This window comes from Apium graveolens, chromosome 5, assembly GCF_009905375.1.
Source record: "Apium graveolens cultivar Ventura chromosome 5, ASM990537v1, whole genome shotgun sequence".
NCBI lineage: Eukaryota > Viridiplantae > Streptophyta > Magnoliopsida > Apiales > Apiaceae > Apium > Apium graveolens.
The window spans coordinates 217,528,471-217,549,429 of record NC_133651.1 but is presented as its reverse complement, the minus strand read 5'-3'; the positions used below and the strand labels follow the sequence as shown (position 1 = coordinate 217,549,429).

Below are 20,959 nucleotides of genomic sequence, written 5' to 3'. Positions count from 1 at the left end.
CCTCCAATTTCAATCCAAAAACACAACAGCACACACATGCAATGCATAATCATCACAGAAATTACACAATCTCAAGTCGAACATTCAAAAGGAAGCACCAACTCGGCTCTCGGCTCAACACCGAGCCCAAACACACACACACACTCGCATGAAAGTACAAATACACAAATGCAAATGATTTAAAGTATATATCTAGGATGATCATGAAGTTTCATGAATGATTCTATAGAAATCAATGAGAGAAGGGGGTTATACCGAAAGAAAAGGAGAGAGAGAGAGAGAGAGAGAGAGAGAGAGAGAGAGAGAGAGAGAGTTTGAGAGAGAAAGAGAGAGATGAGAGAATGTGAGAGATGAGAGAGAGTGAGGCCGGGTGAAGGAAAAGAAAAAGGGGAGGGGAGGGAGTATATATATATTAATTTGGCAAGGGTAGTATGGTCATTATACCATACTTTTAATTTTATTTTCTCTTTTCTCTTATTTTCAATCTAAAAATAAATTTAATCAAGAAATAGCTCTCTCAGAAAAGATGAGAATGGAACAAATAATAATTTTAGAGCATAGATCTCGAAATTAGATTTTCGGCCATATTTTCAAAATAATTTTTGAACGAACGGTTGATTAAATACGGATTTTACAAGATTATGTTGAAAATAGCATTTTAACTCCATAAAATCATTTTAAAATGCAACGATCACGAAATAAATCCGTCTATCATTTTTATAAAGTCTTTAGGACTATTTTGAAGATAACAAAACAAATTTCACGCCTTGTCCTTACTCGAATAATTTTATAAAAATATATAAAGGTTCAATAAACCTTATTTTTAAATCAAATAAATCCCTTAAACCCTTTTAAAAATCAACAAATCACGTAATCATGCATACAGACAAGCAAGCACATAAATTTACACATCACAACTCATGTTTGGTCATGATATTTCCATTTTTATTATTATTCCTCTTTTTGCGTAACAGGTTGCGTTCTGCTTGACGGCCCGACGCTAAGCGTTTCAATTACACTTCACAATTATCTTTACCAACCAACACGATACTAGAACATGATACTCACTTAATCATTCCATTTCACACAATAGCACATAGTTCACATTTAAATACTTTAATCCCTTTTTAAGACGGGTTTTGTTCTTCCTGACGGACCGACAACACAGCTTAACTCTTAAGCTGACTCTTTAAATTGGAACGCATCTTTCTACGCTCCCAGTTACTAATATACAATAAGGACAATTAACATAATCATTTAATCCCTTTATTAAATCACATAATTTATAATTACATCACAAAATCATACTTTATTCACTTAATTACGTCGCAGAATTCCCATTCATTACAGATTCACTCGGTGAAAGGCACAAACGGCATAGCATACCTATTTGTTTGATATGTTGTATCGAATGCAACCATATCACCAAAATTTTTGTAGGCCAACAACGACTGGGGTCAATCCATAAATAGCACTTCAATCTTCCTTCTTCATCAATTAGAGTCCGAATAAAAAAAATTCATCTACTTTCCTCTTCTAACCGATGTAACAAATCCAATCCTGCTTGAGTATCATTAAATTATCTTTTCTAAAATCACGCACGACATTTCTCAAGTGTTGGGCATGAAACCCTGTTTTCCCCTCTCCTTCGTGCATTTTTTCAAATATATTCATTTGTTGTCTAGGTGCAATACCCGAAATATGGAAACTCTTAATTAAATTCTTTTGGGCGGCGGTTACATGTCGCTCCCTTTTAATCAAACTCATCTTAGATAGCGACACAACATCGTGATTGTGATTTAACTCAAACTATGTTATCTCCCTATGCCTTGTATTTCGCCTATTAATCACATAAATCCTAAATTTACATCCACTTCTAGGAAGTTTATCTCTACTCCTTTTCTTCTTCGCACTACCGACACTTTCTATCAAAACTTCTTCATCCTCTACGGGTTCTTTATCGCGATTTTCTCCCGCTAAATTACAAACATAAGTACGGACATATATTGTTTTGTCCACTCGCCTTTGTGTATTTTGGATCTTAATTGCAAACCCATTTTTCAAAGCGTAAGCCCTAATCACATTTTCGACGGCTACAAAATTAGGGAAATTTTGACTCAAGAAAGGAATTACAATATCTTCTTCTCCAAAAACACTCTTATCCCTTATCTCACTACAATCATGCATAAACTCACTATTTTCATGCAAATTTTCATTTTCAAATCTATGTTCACTAACAAAAATATCTTCATCACAATCATCAACAAGGTTAACATAATCTAAATTATCCTTATGTAAGTAACTAGCACTAACATCAACAAACTCACTATTTACAACATTATGAATCACTTTATCACTTTTTTTCAAACTTTTCTACCTTCAGATCTAGCAAACATCTTATCCATAATTAAAACAAGAAAAAAACAAGAACTTGAGCTTATCAAATGAAATTAAGGAGTAAGGATGAACAAAACCAATAATCCCCCAAATTTGCTCTCCAATTTGACAAAAGTTGCACAAAAAGAAAGTGTGATCGTTTTAGGGTTATAAATTGCAAGTACAATTTTTCCGCTATTATTAACCGCGGAAGGGTAAAACGTTCCGCATATATTAAGCGCGAAAAGGCAGCGTTCCGCAGAAAAAGGCGCGAACAAGGATTTTTTTTTTTTAAATCCCGGCCGTTGAATTGTTCATTAACGGCCAAAAAGTGATGTGTTCGTTAAAAGTGTCCTAGTACATGATCGCGAGCAACATGACCCATTACAGAGTTACCTTCAATACAAACGCGAAACAACTCATAACCCTGCGGTAATAATATCAGTTGGTCTAATCCCCCTTTCTCAACCCAACCAAAAAGCATCATCATCACATATCGATCTCTTGCCCCTTCCTCAAATTCACTTCTCCACAAAACCCACAATTCACTTTTTTTTATCTCTTCCTCATTGATTCAATTTACTGGTTTATTATACATAAAGATTGGATTTTTATTCTTTTTCATTATTGAGATACCTTGTTTTTTGATTCTTAGATCTTGATTTATTGAAACCCTGGATTGATTTCAAGATTAGGGTTTGTTTGTTGTATCTGTTTGAATTGGGGTTTCACCGTGTTGGGTGTAAGTCAAGAAAAATTGGAGAAAAATCAAGAATCTCAGGCTGGAATTTCTTTTACAATTTGTACATCCGGTCTGTCTATAAATAAACCCAGCAGGAGTTTTTTCTGGAAGACTCTCCAAGCGAAGCTAGCTCTCCGTCGATCCCAAATTGTTCCTTTCATTCCTGTTTAATTTGATCTGTGCACAGCTCTGATCAGGGGACCAAGGGTATTTGCTAATCGATCTTGATTTTAATCTGTTTATGTCAGGGTTATTTCTTGATTCCCGTGTTATGTTATTATGGCTTTTGAAATTCATTATTGCCCCATATGTTTTTATCCGTTTTTTCGAAGAATTCGAATGCTGAATTTACGGATTATTGGATTTTAATACGTAAAAAAAACAATTGTGATTAGCTTGCTAGGTGTTTATTTAAAGTACCCACAGAAGTAAGAATTGTTCCTTTTATTTTTACCCTTGGCAACTGTCTTTGATCTTTACCTAAGTTGTAGACGGTATGATATGATGCTCGATATCGACTTTGTGGTTAATGTTCTGCAATGATATCGTTTAGTTTTAATCATTTTGTCATTCTAGTTTAATTTGCCACGTATTGGTCAGTTCGAAAAGTTGGATGTGTTTGTATTAGTCTGCACAACAGCTAAATGCTAAGGTGCTTTAGTTTTTATATTTGGTCTAAAAATCATGATCCTGGCATTTAGTGAGGCCGGATTACATGCAGCTTTGTCTTCCCCTTTGCAGCGATGTAAATTAGTACATTAAAGTATCACAAACTGGCACTAATCCATATGCTGATTATTGAGTAACCGCTCTTTGATGAAATACAATCCAGTTGTTTACTTTTATATCTTTTAAGCTCTTCGTAGCTGATATCCAATGTGTTGTAATTTTTAAGTTGAGCTGTATCCGATACTATTAACTTTGGTGTTTGTATAACAAAAACTGGTCTTTTGTGTAATTAGATTAGGGTAATACTAGATAACCCAAAAGTTGTACCAAAATAGTTACAAAATGACATGGCAGGACAAGTGTCAAAATTTAATTTGTGGGCGCATCGCGGGGTCTCATATTATTATATGAAATTTTACCATTTATAAGATTTGGGAAAATTGTTGTAGTAATATTTGGGGCCTCTAGCATTTTCCATTAGATTATCATAATGGATATGACTTTGAGTATTTAATAAACGGCAGATGGACTTAGGCTCTAATAATAGCCAGTGGTCTGTTTATTTTTTTGTGCTGACAAAATTCATTCTTTTTTGTCAAATATATCAGATGGCATTAAAGGAGAGTTTAGATAAGTTCAAGAAGCAGCAAGAGATGTGCCAGACAACCCTTAGCAGCATAAAAGCAAATTCAAAGCCAATTCCGAGAGTCACACCTTATAACCCCGCAAATGCAAAGTCCGCTGCCCCTGCAGTAAAATTTTCAAGTGATACAGAAAGACTCACACACATTAACAGCATAAGGAAAGCCCCTGTAGGGGCTCAGATAAAGCGTGTTATAAACTTGCTACTTGAGGTACGTAGATCTCAGCTCTACTTATTTTTATTGATCTATTACATATCTTTATACCGCTTTGACATATTCATGGCATTTGGGATTTGGGAGAAACTATGATGTCACCGTTCTGGTTTGCAAGAGATTATTGGACTTTGAATTACAGTCTGTGTTATGATAAGGAAATACCGAAATAGTATAGGTACAAGTATTGAAATACCCTTTATTAAGTTCCTTGTAGTTGCTACCTATGTATAGTTATGTTACCTCTATGGTTTGTATGAACACTTTTTCCTTAATGGAGGGGGATAATGTGAATAGCCATAACTGAGAAGAGATTAAGGGTAATAATAATGTACACTTACCTATATTACATAGATAAAGTCTTTTGCAAATATACATAATTATGTAAAATTGTTTTCAACAACTTATTTCTATGATATTTAGTGAGACTTGCCCTCTTCTACTCAATATTTAGGATGTGGTTCTTGACTTGGTTCCCGTTTTAGAATTTATGCCGCTGTTGTGGTATAATTTTCAAGGATCTACAAGAATTGCAGGGAACTGGACTATGTAAAATTGTGTTCTAGTCAGGAATTTGTTTATGTACATTTTCCAGTTCATGAATTTTCTTCATGTCTCCAGACAAGGCAAGCCTTTACAGCAGAGCAAATAAATGAAGCATGTTATGTTGATGTGAAGTCCAACAAGGCTGTATTTGACAGTTTGAGTAACAATTTAAAAGTTTATTATGATGGAAGGCGCTTCTCTTACAAGGTAATATTATCTTGAAAAGTTTTTCTGTTGAGCTTTGGTTTTTTTTTTGCACAAGTACTTTGGGTTGTATTAGCTCTTCATCAATTTGCCTTAAAAAAGAGAAATATATGTGAATATTAAAAAAGAAAGGGCTGTTGGAGCTTCATTTTGATTTGTATATATCTGTGTGCTGATTACATGATTTGTCCATGCTTACAGTCCAAGCATGATCTAAAGGATAAGAGTCAACTTCTTAAGCTAATACGGAAGTTTCCCGAGGGTATAGCTGTAATTGATCTTAAGGATGCATACCCATCAGTTATGGATGATTTACAGGTAAATCTGTATTTTAGTTGGAATTCGATTTGATTTGATGTAAATTTCGATAAGGTAGTGAATATTAATTCAAATTAAGTAGTTTGAGTTATATTTCATATTTCTTGGATTTACGGATTTAAATAGGTGAATAACCAAAAAGTAAATTCTTGGGTTACACTGTTACTTTGGTATTAAATCTATTGATTTGTGACATCAATTTTAAATGCTAGTATGCTCTTTATTTCGAATCACTATTTTTTTCCTTTAATGTTTTTTGGAGAGCCCTATAAGTGTATTTCTTATTTATTTTTTTGTACCTTCCTCTTTGGTTTACTTAGGCTCTGAAAGCTGCTGGGGAAATCTGGCTGCTGTCAAACTTCGATTCACAGGAAGATATAGCATACCCGAACGATCCCAGGGTACCTATAAAGGTTGATGATGATCTGAAACAGCTATTTAGGGGAATTGAATTACCAAGGGATATGATCGACATTGAAAAGGATCTCCAGAAGAATGGGATGAAACCAGCTACAAACACTGCAAAGAGGAGAGCCCAAGCACAGGTTCACGGCATCTCCAACAAGCCCAAGCAAAAGAAGAAGAAACATGAAATTAGCAAGAGAACCAAGTTGACGAACTCTCATCTTCCGGAGTTGTTCAAGAATCTCAGCTGATAATGGTCTATCAAGATGTCATCATGCTGTTGGTTCAGCTGTCAAGTTTCTTTTATATCCGGATCTGTCGGGGCTATGATTACCAGACAAATATCGTGCTTCATCTGGACAATTATTTTACTGCATAAGTCTTAGAATTTCATCTTCGCTAGCCTGCGTTGTGCATCCTGAAAGACAGACAAATCACTTGTCATCTGAGTATGCCCTTAAATACTTTGAAAAGGGTTAATATTTGTCTGACCTTTGTTCTGATTGAATTCTTAATTCATGGTTATTAAATATTCTCTATAATGTTTTGTTATTTTGATTCATTAAAAACCGTGGAACTATCAAAGAAATCTGATTATCTGAAGGAGCAAATTATGTGGTAGTCGGCATCTTTCTGATGGTTTATTTTTGTGCACCGCTGACACTCAACTGAACTCAGGTCTTGAGAATATGTGTTTTCATTGCAACAGAATTCTTGGTTATGCGCGGGTTTGTAATACTAGTTATCTTGCCCATGCTATGTATACGGGGTTTAGTTATATACGATCTATTTTTAAATTTTAAAAAAATATATATTCATGAAGTTGCGACATTGTGTGCCAATATTTTTATACCAATATTATCATGTGTAAACAATAACTGTTGGGCTTGCTGAGCAGGCCTAACTTCACATGATATTGTCCGCTCTGGGCCGAGCCCGCACGGATTTCTTTTTGGGCACCTCCCAAAAGGCCTCATTCTAATTGGAGTTGTCTGGCTGCTTATATTCTAGCAAACTGCCCCTCCCACAAACGATGTGGAACAACTCCTAACAATCTCCCCCTTCACACATCGGGCCCGACACCTGTTGATTCTGCCTCCTTCAGTGTGACCGGACTCCCCCTCAACCCATACTGGAAGTCCATATGGCTATCTGCTCCCCCTAGGCCCAATACTGGAAGGCCCATCTGCCTTTTCCTTGAGCCCATTCTGGGGCAAGCCCATCTGCCTCTTCCTAGGTCACTTCTGGAGCCCACGTGAGATTGTTATCGACCGTTTATAACCTGAAGCTCTGATACCACTTGTTGGGCTTGCTGAGCAGGCCTAACTCCACATTAGTATGATATTGTCCGCCCTGGGCCGAGCCCTCACGGTTTTGGTTTTGGGCACCTCCCAAAAGACCTCATTCTAATTGGAGTTGTCTAGCTGCTTATATTCTAGCAAACTGCCCCTCCCACAAACGATGTGGGACAACTCCTAACAATCTCCCCCTTCACACATCGGGCCCGACACCTGTCGATTATGCCTCCTTCAGTGTGACCAGGCTCCCCGTCGACCCATACTGAAAGTACATCTGGCTATTTGCTCCCCTTAGGCCCATACTGGAAGGCCCATCTGCCTTTTCCTTGAGCCCATTTTGGGGCAAGCCCATCTGCCTCTTCCTAGGTCACTTCTGGAGCCCACGTGAGATTGTTATGGACCGTCTCAACCTGAAGCTCTGATACCACTTGTTGGGCTTGCTGAGCAGGCCTAACTCCACATTAGTATGATATTGTCCGCTCTGGGCCGAGCCCGCACGGATTTCTTTTTGGGCACCTCCCAAAAGGCCTCATTCTAATTGGAGTTGTCTCGCTGCTTATATTCTAGAAAACTGCCCCTCCCACAAACTATGTGGGACAACTCCTAACAATAACAACAAATCATTCGATAACGTCTCTTTCCTTTTTATGTCTTTGACAAAGAAATTGGATATTATTGTCATCAAATAGTACGAAGAGTTTTATTTTTTGTATATAGTTTAAGCACGTTTATAGTATAAAATATTAACCACATAACGGAAAGCATAATAATCTAATTACCGGACAAACTACCTGTCATTAAAAATTATTGGTGCATTAATTTAAAAATTTACAAAAACATGAAGAACATCCAAAAGTTTTAACTTCACCGTCGTGCAAAATGTTACTGTTTGCAAAACAGCAAACAACAATGGAAATAAAAATCAAACATAATTATTGAAGTTCTAAAATGGAAAAATGAGATAATCTTCATTCAAAATTTCTCGAAACGAAGCGATTATATGAATCTTGAGTCCGGTATCAAAACATTTTACTTTTCCTGCATATTGGAAATTGATATAATGTTAATGCAGTATGATAATAAACAACTGTACGTATATTTTGTATGATAAATCACATCTAATAATGGGTAATTATACAATCTACCGACCTTTTTAACTCGTTTGCTAGTCGATAGAGCTGAACCTGGAGTGCCTGCACCATCTGATAGACTGGGAACACTTATCTGCAATTTTGGTTATAGTATGAAAACATTTATAAATTCAAGAGCTAACAAATATCTTTAGGAAATATAGTATTGTAGGTATATTATGAAATAAGCAGGAAATTTTTAAGATGTGAAACATGAAGCTCACATTTGTATAATTTGAAACTGAAGTCCCAGTATCAATGTCTTCAAGCACAGGAGAAGTGCTAACTAAACATTCATATGCATCCACAGCATAATATACTGTGCTGCTAACTAATATGTTATCATCAGTGAGCTTAACTTTAACAGTAATTTCTCTTCCTGCAATTTGCTTCAATGGTGGATGATATGATGCAGGATCCTACAAAGTTACAATCAGTAGACAACTTGATATAATCATAAAAACAGTAACATATGTTTCGGATAAAACAATTAATTGACACTAAAGGGATTAAAATACTTTACATTGTATCCTTCAGCCATCAGATTAGTTACTGTTTTACCCAACAGTCGTTTCACGGCACGATCATATAAAACAAAATTAAAAGCTTCTGTGTCATCTTCAGCAAGAACAACGATCTTGAACCTGCAAATAAGATATATGAATTGTTGGTGATTTTTTAGGTGGTCAGTTATTTGTTCATATATACATTTAACTTTACATATTTATATTGATACGAGTATAGACTGAATTTGTTTCTCGATAACCTCTTTTGTGGTACTGGATAATTCTTCTGGCATCTGGCACATCGACACTTTCCTTCGAACTTTATAACTTCTTCGTGACAATCATTCTTGTTGCAGCTACCATACCACCAGTTGTCACTTTCTTCAACGGATTTAACCTTTAATTTGCACATAAAACTCATCTACACATTCCATTAACATGTTTTCATTTATTACATTCACAAAAAACTCTACTTTGTATTTATGCATGCAGTATTAATCAAATACAAAATGTATTATATGTGAACTTACACATTGATCTTAAATTTGTAGCATATAGATAAATAATACCTTCAGAAAATCGGTAGAAGTTTTCTCACTTAACTCCTTTAGTGTAATCGTTTTAATGACAGACACCACCTCCTTAACATCTGTCGTAGTTGGAGAAGAAGTTGTCTTGTCAGAAGGTACATAACCTTCTTTGCGAAGCCTGATACAAATATGGATAAATGATTTTGAACTCTTAAAAAAATAATTAACTAATCATCTAAGATATATAGATGAAATATAGTTGATGAAAATGAGTGTACTCTGTCTCATAGCAAAAACAAAATCATGATCCAAATTGATGTATATCTTAGACGCGGGTAGTGTGCTAATATGAACAGAACCTGTATATACATATGAAATGAAATCATCTTGAGTACATGTTAATAATCTCACACTTTACTACTTTAATATTGAATTTTATAGGACTTACTTTTCCAAATCTTAAGCTTTGTACTTGACGCTATAACAATTATAGGCTCCTCCTCACCATCTTTAAATCCTGCCTTAACCTCTCTAACACGTGCATCAGTAGTCACGGCAAGATTACCCCATACAGTGACCTTATGAAAATCTCTGTATATGTAAGTTCAAGATTATTAAATAATACAAAAGCCATTTCTATAAAACAGAGTTTGATCAACAATAAATCTTAGCCAGTGAGAAGTCCAATATAAACCTTCCGTCAGTAATCCTAAACTTGCAAATATCCTTCAGACCGTACATAGTTTTGATTTTCCATACATGCTCAAAATCCACTAAAACACCAATCACATCTACATACCAAGACCAATTATATATGTTGGATTAATAAGTGTATAAAATGAAATAATTTGCGAGATTAATATAAAAACTTAATTTGTTAGACTTATTGATACGTAAGTACTTGAAAAATAGTATAACCTGTTGAATAATCGGGAGAATCAGGTTTCTCATATGCGTTTGCAACAGCAAACAAATCGCTCAAATCAACAAATTCAAACTTGTGCCAGGCTATCATGAAGTCGTCTTCAAGTCTTTCAACATTAGTCGATGGCGAGAAGTTGATGCGAAATTTAGAGCTCACTGGTCTGAGAGAGCCCAAATCTTCTTTTGTGTAAAAATTCGAAAAAACAAAGACTCCACTATTTACTATTTTGTGAGCATGATATTTCCAGTTATCAGCATAAACAAAAACATGAACATGACAGTCCTGATCATACAATAAAATAGACAACATCATGTTGTATAAATCAGTTAATATGAGTCTAATTAATTGGAAAATGTAAGAAAGTAAATTATAAATTTAGAGGCTTACAGCGTCATCCAGTAAAACTAAATTGTATCCTTTCATTGTTTCAGTACCAATATCTGCGACAGAAACAGAAGGCCACATTCTGGTAACTCTAGCCTTTATCTTCCATGTGGTTATAGAAGCGTCAATAAAAGAGAGCTGATCAAACATTGTGGATAGTTATTTGTATCATAAGACAGAAACATTAAGTACAATAGCAAGATAGAAGAAAAGGACGGTGGGATGTGGTTGTTACCTGTATGAAGTCGATTTGTATGATGTAGAAATCGAATATGGTCTGCCAAGAAAGAAGAAGCAGTTTATAAAAGAAAGTGATGGTCGAAAAGGTAGGAGTAAATTTCTCTAAGCAAAAAATTAGGAGGAGTAATCAGTTTATGTTTGTTATAAATCATAAGATATGACAGATAAATTGATTTATTTGTAAAGATATTTTAATGATATACATTACATACCTATATCAATCTAGAAACATAAAATTAGGAGGCAAATTAATCATATGATCTCTGTATAAAATAAAAAGATATAACGTGTTTTACAAATATAAAAAGCAATAATATTAATATAGTGCACTATTATATTACTAAAAATACTATTTAAATATTTAACTCACTTATACGTTATTAAATCAAAGCATGCATCCTGAATGGTTGTTAAAGAAAAACTTTTACATATGGATTTATTTAAACTGGATAATTAATTGTAAGCATGTTTCCTAAATGGTAGTGAATTAGTTATGTATTTTAGAGTTATAGAAAGGCAAACTTGTTGACAATAAAATTCTTTATTTATTTTAGATTCAAAAGGCCATCTTGTAAAGATTGGTTCGATCTCTATACATGAAAAAAAGATTGTTTTGTCTCTAAAATTATTGTTGTACACCTACCAATTGAATATTTTCGCTTTATAATTCACCAACATTATTGTCGTGTTAATACAATTTTTTTATGGAGATATATTTATCATTGTTGCTATATAGGATTTTCAATAATCGCACAAATGTTGATATTTAAATGGGAGAAATATTAAAACTAATGACAAATCAAAGTTAAGAGGACACAATAAACCATATGAAAAACATTGAAAGCTAACAATTACAATAAGTTCATGGATAGAATTTAATATTCGATCATAAAGTTTCGAAGACCGGATGTCCTAACATTGAGCGACATTTCGGAATTAAATAATAAAACAGATGAAATCTTATTGATGAATAGAATAGTAAATTCCAGCAGCCATATCTTTCTTCAAGATATTTCATCATCAAGGTGCGTGGGCAGCAAGGTAAGCCATATCCTCCGATGCATTTCCCGAAGTAGTTCTTTTTCTTTATAAGGTCTAGGAGTTGATCAAGTTTCAGCTTAAACACTCTAGCTATCACATCGGGTTTGTTAGCTACATCCACTCCGGGAAGATATTCCATCATTTGTTTAATTTCCAGCCATTGAGTATTACATGTCATTGTCAAGAATAATGATGGATGTCCAATCGTACGACAAATAGCCAAAGAATCTTTGAAATACTGGTTTATGTACCATTGAGAACATGTATGGGTTGCTGGTAATATGACATTCTTACCAATGTTTCCAGGATTTGTATCACCTTTAGTAAGAGAATCACGAATAGACTTGTACAAATCTGAACGAATGGTGCTTTGGTGGTTTCTAATCCAGTCCAATCTGTACTATTCTACTGCAGCAAATGCGTCGACAACAAATTGTTGCCAAAGACGACCACCAAGATGTATATTCATTCCTAAAACAACATAAATAGTATAATGTATGAGATATAAAGTTTCCTGGATTTAACATGAATTAAAATATAACGGATAATACCTTCATCAAGACGTATCATAAGCTTATAGGAATAGTATTCCCTCATTGTGATAGTAGTTCGGTATCTGGTTTCGTCAGGATGTTGATCATTAACCGCTTCAGCAGGCACGTTCTGCTTCTTGTTCTTCAACGGTATATTGAGATGGAATCCATCATCACCATACGGAAAAAGTAACGGATACTGCAAAGACATGAAGTGCTTGCATATTTCAAAAACTCTCTTAAGAAATTTTTGCTTTGTCTCAACTACAATGTCTCTGAATGGACATGTATCATCACTGTCACCAACAATTAACGCAGCTACTTCATTGGATGGTCCAACCTGATTTTTTCTGCCGGATGCAGATTTTGAAGATACCAGAATCAAAATAAAATCATCTGTATCTGGAATATTAAGGCGTTCACGTGCATAACAGAATCCTTCAGAGAGTTTATTATTCTCATCCAACATCTTTAACAGTCCTTCGACGATCTCTGGATCAAAACAATCAGATCCAGGGACCACGTCCATTCGATTCTGTATTTCATTGTCAGTGTCATACACATAGAGCTGAGCAAACTTTGGTGATTGTCCTTCCTTTGGTTTAAGTCTTCCAATAAGATGATAATTTTGACCATTCAGCTTAAAACAATACGGACCTCCTCCATTGTTGATTTTACGATCTATTTTACCTCCAAGTGAGTTAAATTGAAATAAGGAGTTGTATGTTCTTATATTTTTCAAGAAATGAGCAGTCTTTTCAGATCCAGAAAGCAAATAGTAGAGGAAAGGAGGAGGAGGACGTTCTTTAGTAAGTTCAACCTGACCATTTTTGCAGCAAATTGAGAATGTAGGTGGACTGTTTTTATTTGATTTGTTGTTCCTCTCTTCATTCCACATCCTTGTTTTACATTTTTCACATATTTTCGATGGTGGTCCAAGATCCATGTATCATTTCCAAAAATCTGTAGAAATATTTAAAAAGGTTAGTATATGTTTTCATCAATTTCTTTCTATAAAGTGGATAGGTGAATTAATTGAATTTCCATATACCTAAATCCTCATCTATATATTCATCATTATAGTCTGATAAATATTCACCTTGGCTTTCAGTTGCAGCAAGTTCATCATCTGTAAAAACATTTAGGATGTAAAATTATCAACATTCATCTTTCATGGATGTTTCCCAAATTATCCGAAGAATATTCAATCTGTGAATGTGACATTACCAGTTACGTATTGCTCATATTCCGGCATATCTTCCAGTACTACATCACTTGCATTATTGAAAGCATCCATCAGATTTACTCTGCTTGCAGAGGTTCCTTCTGTACCAAACATTCACTTCGAGAAAAATTGCCGAAAAAACAAAAATCATGCTAAAATAAATGCCTTTAAAAATAAAAAGATATTCAGACATAACTAACCTTCATTACGGGGAAACCATTCTGCAGGCAATTTTTAAATTTAACAATATTAATATAAAAACAATGAAAGAACTACAGATAAAATAATTAATATATTAATATTAAAAACGACCTGGTAGTGGAATACCAAGATCCTCAGTCTCTGGAATTGTAATTGATATTGTATTTCGTCATTCTCTTTTCTTAGCCATGGTAGAATTTTCAGTAATGCGAGCATCAATCTGCGCCTTTTTGTCTTTACTGTGTAACTTTGACGGGGATTGTAAATTCTTACCAAAATGAACTGGATTGTTCTTATTTAAGTTTGGATTATTGCTTAGTATTATCCTAGATGCAGGGAGCTCAAACATACTGTGTTTCTTAGCCATTGTTGGCCTATTCTGTAATATTCGAGCTACTGGACTTTGTTGCAATACTTGACAAACATGGATTGAAAAATTAAATGTACTACTACTAACTATTCGAAAGTTATAAAGTTTTTGAAAAGTAATAGTTATAACTGAAGACGCTGACTGTTTAGGACTATATGGATTAGCCGATGAGTTTATGTGCGTCAATCCAGATTGAGGTGTTAAATCAAATAAATTAAGCCTTCGTTGTGATGGTGTAGTAGTAACTGCAGGATTACTTGCATGACGGAGAAAACTTAACATACGAATATTGTCAAACATGCGTGAACGGGCAAGATATATGTTGGCAAAAAAAATGCAAGTGAATGGAATACTATATTTACCGTTTTTAATTGATGCTGAAATATTGGGGTCTGCATTCTCATCAAGTGAACGTTGACTGAACAATTTAGATTGTTCAAAAGATTGCAGAGTTTTTGTCCTCAAAGCTGAAAATATCCTCAAAATGTTTTGTTAGTTTGATTTGTGAATTAATCTAGGTTAGTTGCATTAATACGTTTAAAAAATGGCAGACCTTTAGGAGCGGACGAAGGAGACAATGGTCCAGGAGAGATCCGCTTATGACCTATTGTAAACAAATTTGCTTATGACCTATTGTAATTCAGGATTAGTTGCAGTACTATCTTTTAAAAAAATGCATACCTTAAGGCGCTGAAGAAGGAGACAATGGGCCAGGACAGAACCGCTTATGACCTATAAATGTGAGGAAAGATCATTTGCTTAAATTAAAATTTTAAATGTCTACATCGTCAAACTTACCTGATGACGATTCATGGCTGACATGTCCTTCCTTTAGAGAATGTGTCAACTGAGTTGTTACAGAGCTGTATATTAAACTTGATGAATCATGGTTATTTTGTGACTGAGAATTCTTATTGGCATGCAAAAAAATTTCATCCAAGCCTGTAAAAAACATTGATCATAATGTTGTGTATTTTACAGTCTACAGAAACAACAACACAATACCCAAACCTTTTGATGAAAACGTTTGAGACAACTAGATTTGATTTTTTTTAATACCTAGAAAAGCAGAACATGGCTTAGATCATTAAGGTGAATGCGCTTAAAAGTTATACATAACACATACCTAAACCAGAAGACCGTGACTGTGAATTCATATTGGCAGGGAAAAAGCATTCATCCAAGCCTACAAAAAAATTGATTAGAATGCAAGCTAGGTTCACATGCTAGTGAAACAAACAAAAAATACCCAAACCTTTCGATGCAGACGTTTGAGACATCTGACCAAGAGGTTGTATTTTATTACCTACCAAAACAAAACATAAATTAGATCATTAAGATGACTACGCTTAAAAGATACACATTACATATACCTAAACCGGAAAATAGTGACTGTGAATTCTTATTGGCATGCAAAAAACGTTCATCCAAGCCTACAAAAAATATTGATCATAATGCAGTATATTTTACATGCTATCTTGAAACAAATAAAAAATACCCAAACCTTTAAATGAAGACGTTTGAGACAACTGGCCAAGAGGTTGTCTTTTATTACCTACCAAACAAAACATGAATTAGATCATTATGATTACTATACTTAAAAGACATATATAAAAACATACCTAAATCAGAAGAACCATTAATATTGTGATTGTGTTTCTCAAGAACCGTAGAATCATTAACAGAGTTTTCTTTACCAACTGAATATGTAAACATCTGTCCGGTTCTTTTTCTCCTATTACCTACATCAGTTCATGCCATTAACAATTTCAAAATACGTGATCGAAATCCTAGTAACGAAGAAGGAGATAAAACAGTATCATTATATGCATATAAAGTGTTACCTTTCTGTGAAGAAGAAGGAGATAAAGGACCATTGTTAGGCCATTTCTGTGCATTCGGACTATTTTCTTCATTCATGGCAAGAAGGAGATGGCAAGAAGGAGATCAAATTCGTGTAATTGATTCCTTGTTAACTGAGATGTTGATTGTATACATTTGAATTCGAATTTTTAAGTTTACATTTGATTGAAACATTTGTTTAATTTGAATTTAAAATTTACTTCATTTGTGGAGTAATGATAGGCTTCATAACAATATTTGATCTGATATTTCAAATATAAATATGGGTTTTATCCATGAAGTTGGACTATCCAACTTTTAACCCAAAAGTGTGTAAAAATAGTTAAGATGAGTCACCCATTCAAAGTTTGACTATCCATAATGTAAGTGATTTTACCAAAATAGCCAAAATCTAGTATAACTTTTTTTAGGAGGAGGGTATTTGGTGTAATTTATTTTTTTCTTTGCTAGCAAAGTTTAGGAATATATTGATAATGTTGGACCAAGACAAGGCGGCACAAAGGAATCATAGTTAGAATAATTGTAAAATATAATGTAAAGCCCAAGAAGGCCCACTTTGTAAGGAAAAAGCCCGTTTGGGACTTAGTATAAATACAAGGCAACAACCCCATTTGGAGGGGTTGGCAAATTATAGCAAAGAGACAATCTCCTAAAATTATAGTCTAATAGTATACTAATATTATTGGAACATCATTTGGCGCTAGAAGGAGCTTTGCTTTAACAAGATCCAACCAGAAGATGATCGTAGAGCAGCTTGATCCGGGAACCGCCGGACCGACTCAGGTAAAGGAGTTGACGGCAGAAGTTGCCGCCGACCCCTCGACCCACGGCGATCATGAGCTACCTAAACAACCGGCCATAAAGCCGAAGTGCTTGTTTCCTCCACCTGAAGTGCCTCCTGAAGATCAATCGTTGAGCTTGAAGGGCACACTTCAAAGGGACAGAAAAAGAAAAACTATTTTAGATCAGCGTTTTAGAGTACAGACATCTAAAGGAAAGAAAGTTCTCTCGAGCGACATACGACTATATTTGGAAAGGAAAGAAAGGCCAAAAGCCCAAAATTAAGAAAATCCAGAAGATCCACTTGATTCAGATGAAGAGCTCGAGCTTCTAGAACACGAAACTCGGAGACTGCAGGCTAAACTTGAACGAAAACGCGAGATTCACCGTCTCCGTCAAGAACTCCAACAAACTACAGTTCAAAATGAAGAACAAGACGATGAATTCTATGATGGGGACGATGTTGAGTACAAATATGAACCATCGGCAGAGTCGACATATTCACAACCGCGCGAACGTCGACAGAGGACAGTGCCATCTGCCGAAGTCTCGCGTCAGACAGAATCCACAGAATCTATCTCTCACGGGGAGTTCGCTAAAATGCAGGAAGAAATCGCTCAGATGCGTACCTTGATGAGAAATCAGGCAGGGTTTGAAACCGTCTCCAAGAGCCCCCTATCATTGGTGCTCGAGAAGGCACGCATCGACAGGACATTGAAAACTCCAGCCCTTGATCATTTTGACGGATCCTCGGACCCGTTAGCATTCCTCAATACCTTCGATGGACGTATGGCCTTCTTCGGCCACTCAGAGGTCGCTCGATGTCAATTCTTCTCTACTTGCCTCCAGGGTACCGCCCTTCGATGGTACAACAGCTTACCCCCTCGGTCGATCGACTCATGGGCGGCCCTTAAAAGCAAGTTTCAAGCTCGTTTTTCCAGTAACTACAAAGGAATAAAGGTCATAGCTTCCCTAATGACAATGCACCAACGCTCAGGAGAAAGTCTCCGAAGTTTTCTAACACGATTCAGAGAAGAAATAGCAGAGATTCCAGATCTAATCGAGCAAATGGCAGTCAATTTTCTGACAGCAGGCATTGATAAATCTCGCCATGGTTTACTCTTAGAGGAGATCTTTGAGAAAAGACCGAAAACCTTACAAGCAGTATTTCAAATTATAGAACATCGCATGATGCTCTAAGAGGCAGTAAGCTGCATACAGTCCCCCAAACGCTCCTCCAGATATGAACGACGACGCAGCTACAGTCCGCGATCTCCCGTACGTGACAGACGTCAAAAACGTCGCCGTTCACCACCTGGTCATACTGTCGAGCATCAACCAAGGGACAGAAGAGAGAGAGACTGGCAACCCCGCAGTCGACCAGAAAAAGAATTTACCAAGCTTAACACTGAGAAAACGACCATCTTAGTGGTCCTAAAGACAGAGTCGGACTATCGTTCGCCAAGACCCATGAAACCGGGTCGTCCTCCAAGCTCCAGATACTGCGATTACCATGAGGATACAGGCGACACGACTGAATAATACTTTCAACTAAGCAACCTCATCGAAGGGAAAATTCGCCGAGGACAGCTAGTGCATTTTGTACAACGGGAAGATTCTCCTCGACGCCATAGGCGAGTTGAAGAAGATCAAGTAATTAACGTTATCTTTGGTGGTGTGGCAGCTGGAGGACTCTCTCATAATTCCCAAAAAAGCTATGCCCGTGAGGTTTTTAATGTCAACCCACCGACATCCAAACGCACCCGAGCAAACCCTTCCCCTGTCATTTCATTCTCAGACGATGATTACCGCCCTGGTCTCATCGAAGGCCATCAGGACGCCCTTGTCATCATCACCCGGGTGGGAAACAACACGGTAAAAAAGATGTTGGTCGACAACGGCAGCTCCGTCGATGTTCTATACCATCATGCCTTCTCCCGAATGGACCTCGGGGATCGACGCCTAGAGAATGCTCGAACGCCTCTATATGGTTTTACAGGGAATGAAGTACATGTAGTTGGGACAGTCGACATGCCGGTGCTTTTTGGTTCTCCCCCATGTTAGATTTGGAAGATGGTCAAGTTTCATGTGATTAGTGCATCCTCGAGTTTCAACGCCATACTGGGACGAACAACGATCACCGCCCTTCGGGCCATTACTTCCATCTCCCATTTGAAAATGAAGTTCCCCACAGACTTTGGTATAGGAGAAATGGTTGGTGATCAAGCGACGGCTAGGCAGTGTTACCTAACCACTGTTTCTCCAAGGAAAAGGACAGATGAAGAGTTAGAGGTTAATCAAGTACTTGACATCGATCCAAGAGAATTAATCAACACATCCACAAGCAATTCATGCTCCCCTCTCGAGGAAACAGAAGATATAGAAGTATTTGAAGGAAACTCCAATAAAACAACAAGAATTAGCAAGAATCTCTCCTCAGATCTTAAAAAAGAAATCACGAATCTTATGCGGGAATTCTCCGACATTTTTGCTTGGGTCCCGAAGGACATGCCCGGTATTCCAGAGGCCGTTGCTCGACACTCGCTGCACATTAATAAGGACACTAGGCCTGTGCGACAGAAACAACGCATATTCTCGGCCGAGAAAAGAGCCGCCATCGACCAAGAGGTCGAAAGACTCCTCGACGCCAGCTTCATCGAGCCTGTGCAATTCCCCACATGGATATCGAATGTGGTCCTAGTTAAGAAAAGCAATGGGAAGTGGAGAATGTGCATTGATTACTCAGATGTTAATAGGGCGTGCCCCAAAGATTTTTACCCTTTGCCCAATATCGACCAACTCATCGACGCCACGGCGGGAAATAAACTCCTGTCCTTTATGGACGCCTTTTCAGGGTATAATCAAATTAAAATGGATTCCCATGACTGGCAACAAACCGCTTTCATCACACACAGGGGAGTCTTTGGTTACAAAGTAATGTCCTTCGGATTAATCAATGCGGGCGCTACTTTTCAGCAGACGATGGATAAAATATTCTCCTCGCAGATAGGAAGAAACATGCTGATATATGTCGATGACATGATTACAAAGTCAAAAGTTGCTTCTGATCATGTGACAGACCTTCGAGAAACGTTCACCAACGCAAGGGCAAACAACATGCGACTAAACCCTGCAAAGTGTTCATTTGGCCTTGGCCTTACAGCAGGTAAATTCTTGGGGTTCCTGGTCACCCAGAAAGGCATCGAGGCCGACCCAGCTCAGACAAAAGCTATTCTGGAAATGAGCAAACCAAGATCCATCAAAGACTTACAAAAACTCACAGGGTGTATAGCCGCGCTTCGAAGGTTCATCCCTCAATCCTCAAAGAGGTGCCTCCCCTTTTTCTCTGCAATGAAGAAAGCTTCTAAATTATCACAGTTTGAATGGAATGAAGATTGTGAAAAGAATTTTATGGAATTAAAGATATTTTTGACAAATCCTCCAGTTTTAACTCGGCCCTTAAAAGGCGAACCTCTACGAGTATATCTCTCAGCTTTTGATGAAACTTGTTAGGAATATATGTGCATTAGTTTGATGATATGTTTAACAAAACACTTAAGTAGAAATTCAGTGTCTGTAGCCTCAACGGATAAGACCACTTTGGCTATCCGTTGATGGTGTAGCTTTACTTAGAAATAAGTCTAGTGTTGTAGCATATTTCAGTCTCTGTATTTAAGATGTAATTCTTAGAAGTTGAGAGAAACTATGAGTCATGTTGACTACTAGAAGATATGCAGATAGGAAGGCCAATTGTAAATATTTCATGCCTTGTAATTTTGTATAAATGAAGTGGTATCAACGGATGACTTAAAGACC

General features: G+C 36.4%; 1 protein-coding gene across 1 annotated transcript; it reads left to right on the top strand.

The window, feature by feature from the left end:
* Positions 1-2,754: 2,754 nt before the first annotated feature.
* Positions 2,755-6,659, top strand: LOC141724837 (transcription initiation factor IIE subunit beta-like). The gene is made up of 5 exons (XM_074527124.1): positions 2,755-3,325; positions 4,396-4,641; positions 5,266-5,397; positions 5,596-5,712; positions 6,033-6,659. Exons 2-5 carry the CDS (start codon positions 4,396-4,398, stop codon positions 6,366-6,368), a joined length of 831 nt encoding a protein of 276 aa, XP_074383225.1. The 5' UTR covers positions 2,755-3,325; the 3' UTR covers positions 6,369-6,659.
* Positions 6,660-20,959: the final 14,300 nt, after the last annotated feature.

Bases quoted from the DNA above. Each gene is read 5' to 3' on its own strand.
- LOC141724837 (XM_074527124.1), top strand. From the start codon at position 4,396: ATGGCATTAAAGGAGAGTTTAGATAAGTTCAAGAAGCAGCAAGAGATG. The intron at 4,642-5,265 runs GTACGTAGATCT...TCATGTCTCCAG, and splicing joins TTATAAACTTGCTACTTGAG to ACAAGGCAAGCCTTTACAGC. The intron at 5,398-5,595 runs GTAATATTATCT...CCATGCTTACAG, and splicing joins GAAGGCGCTTCTCTTACAAG to TCCAAGCATGATCTAAAGGA.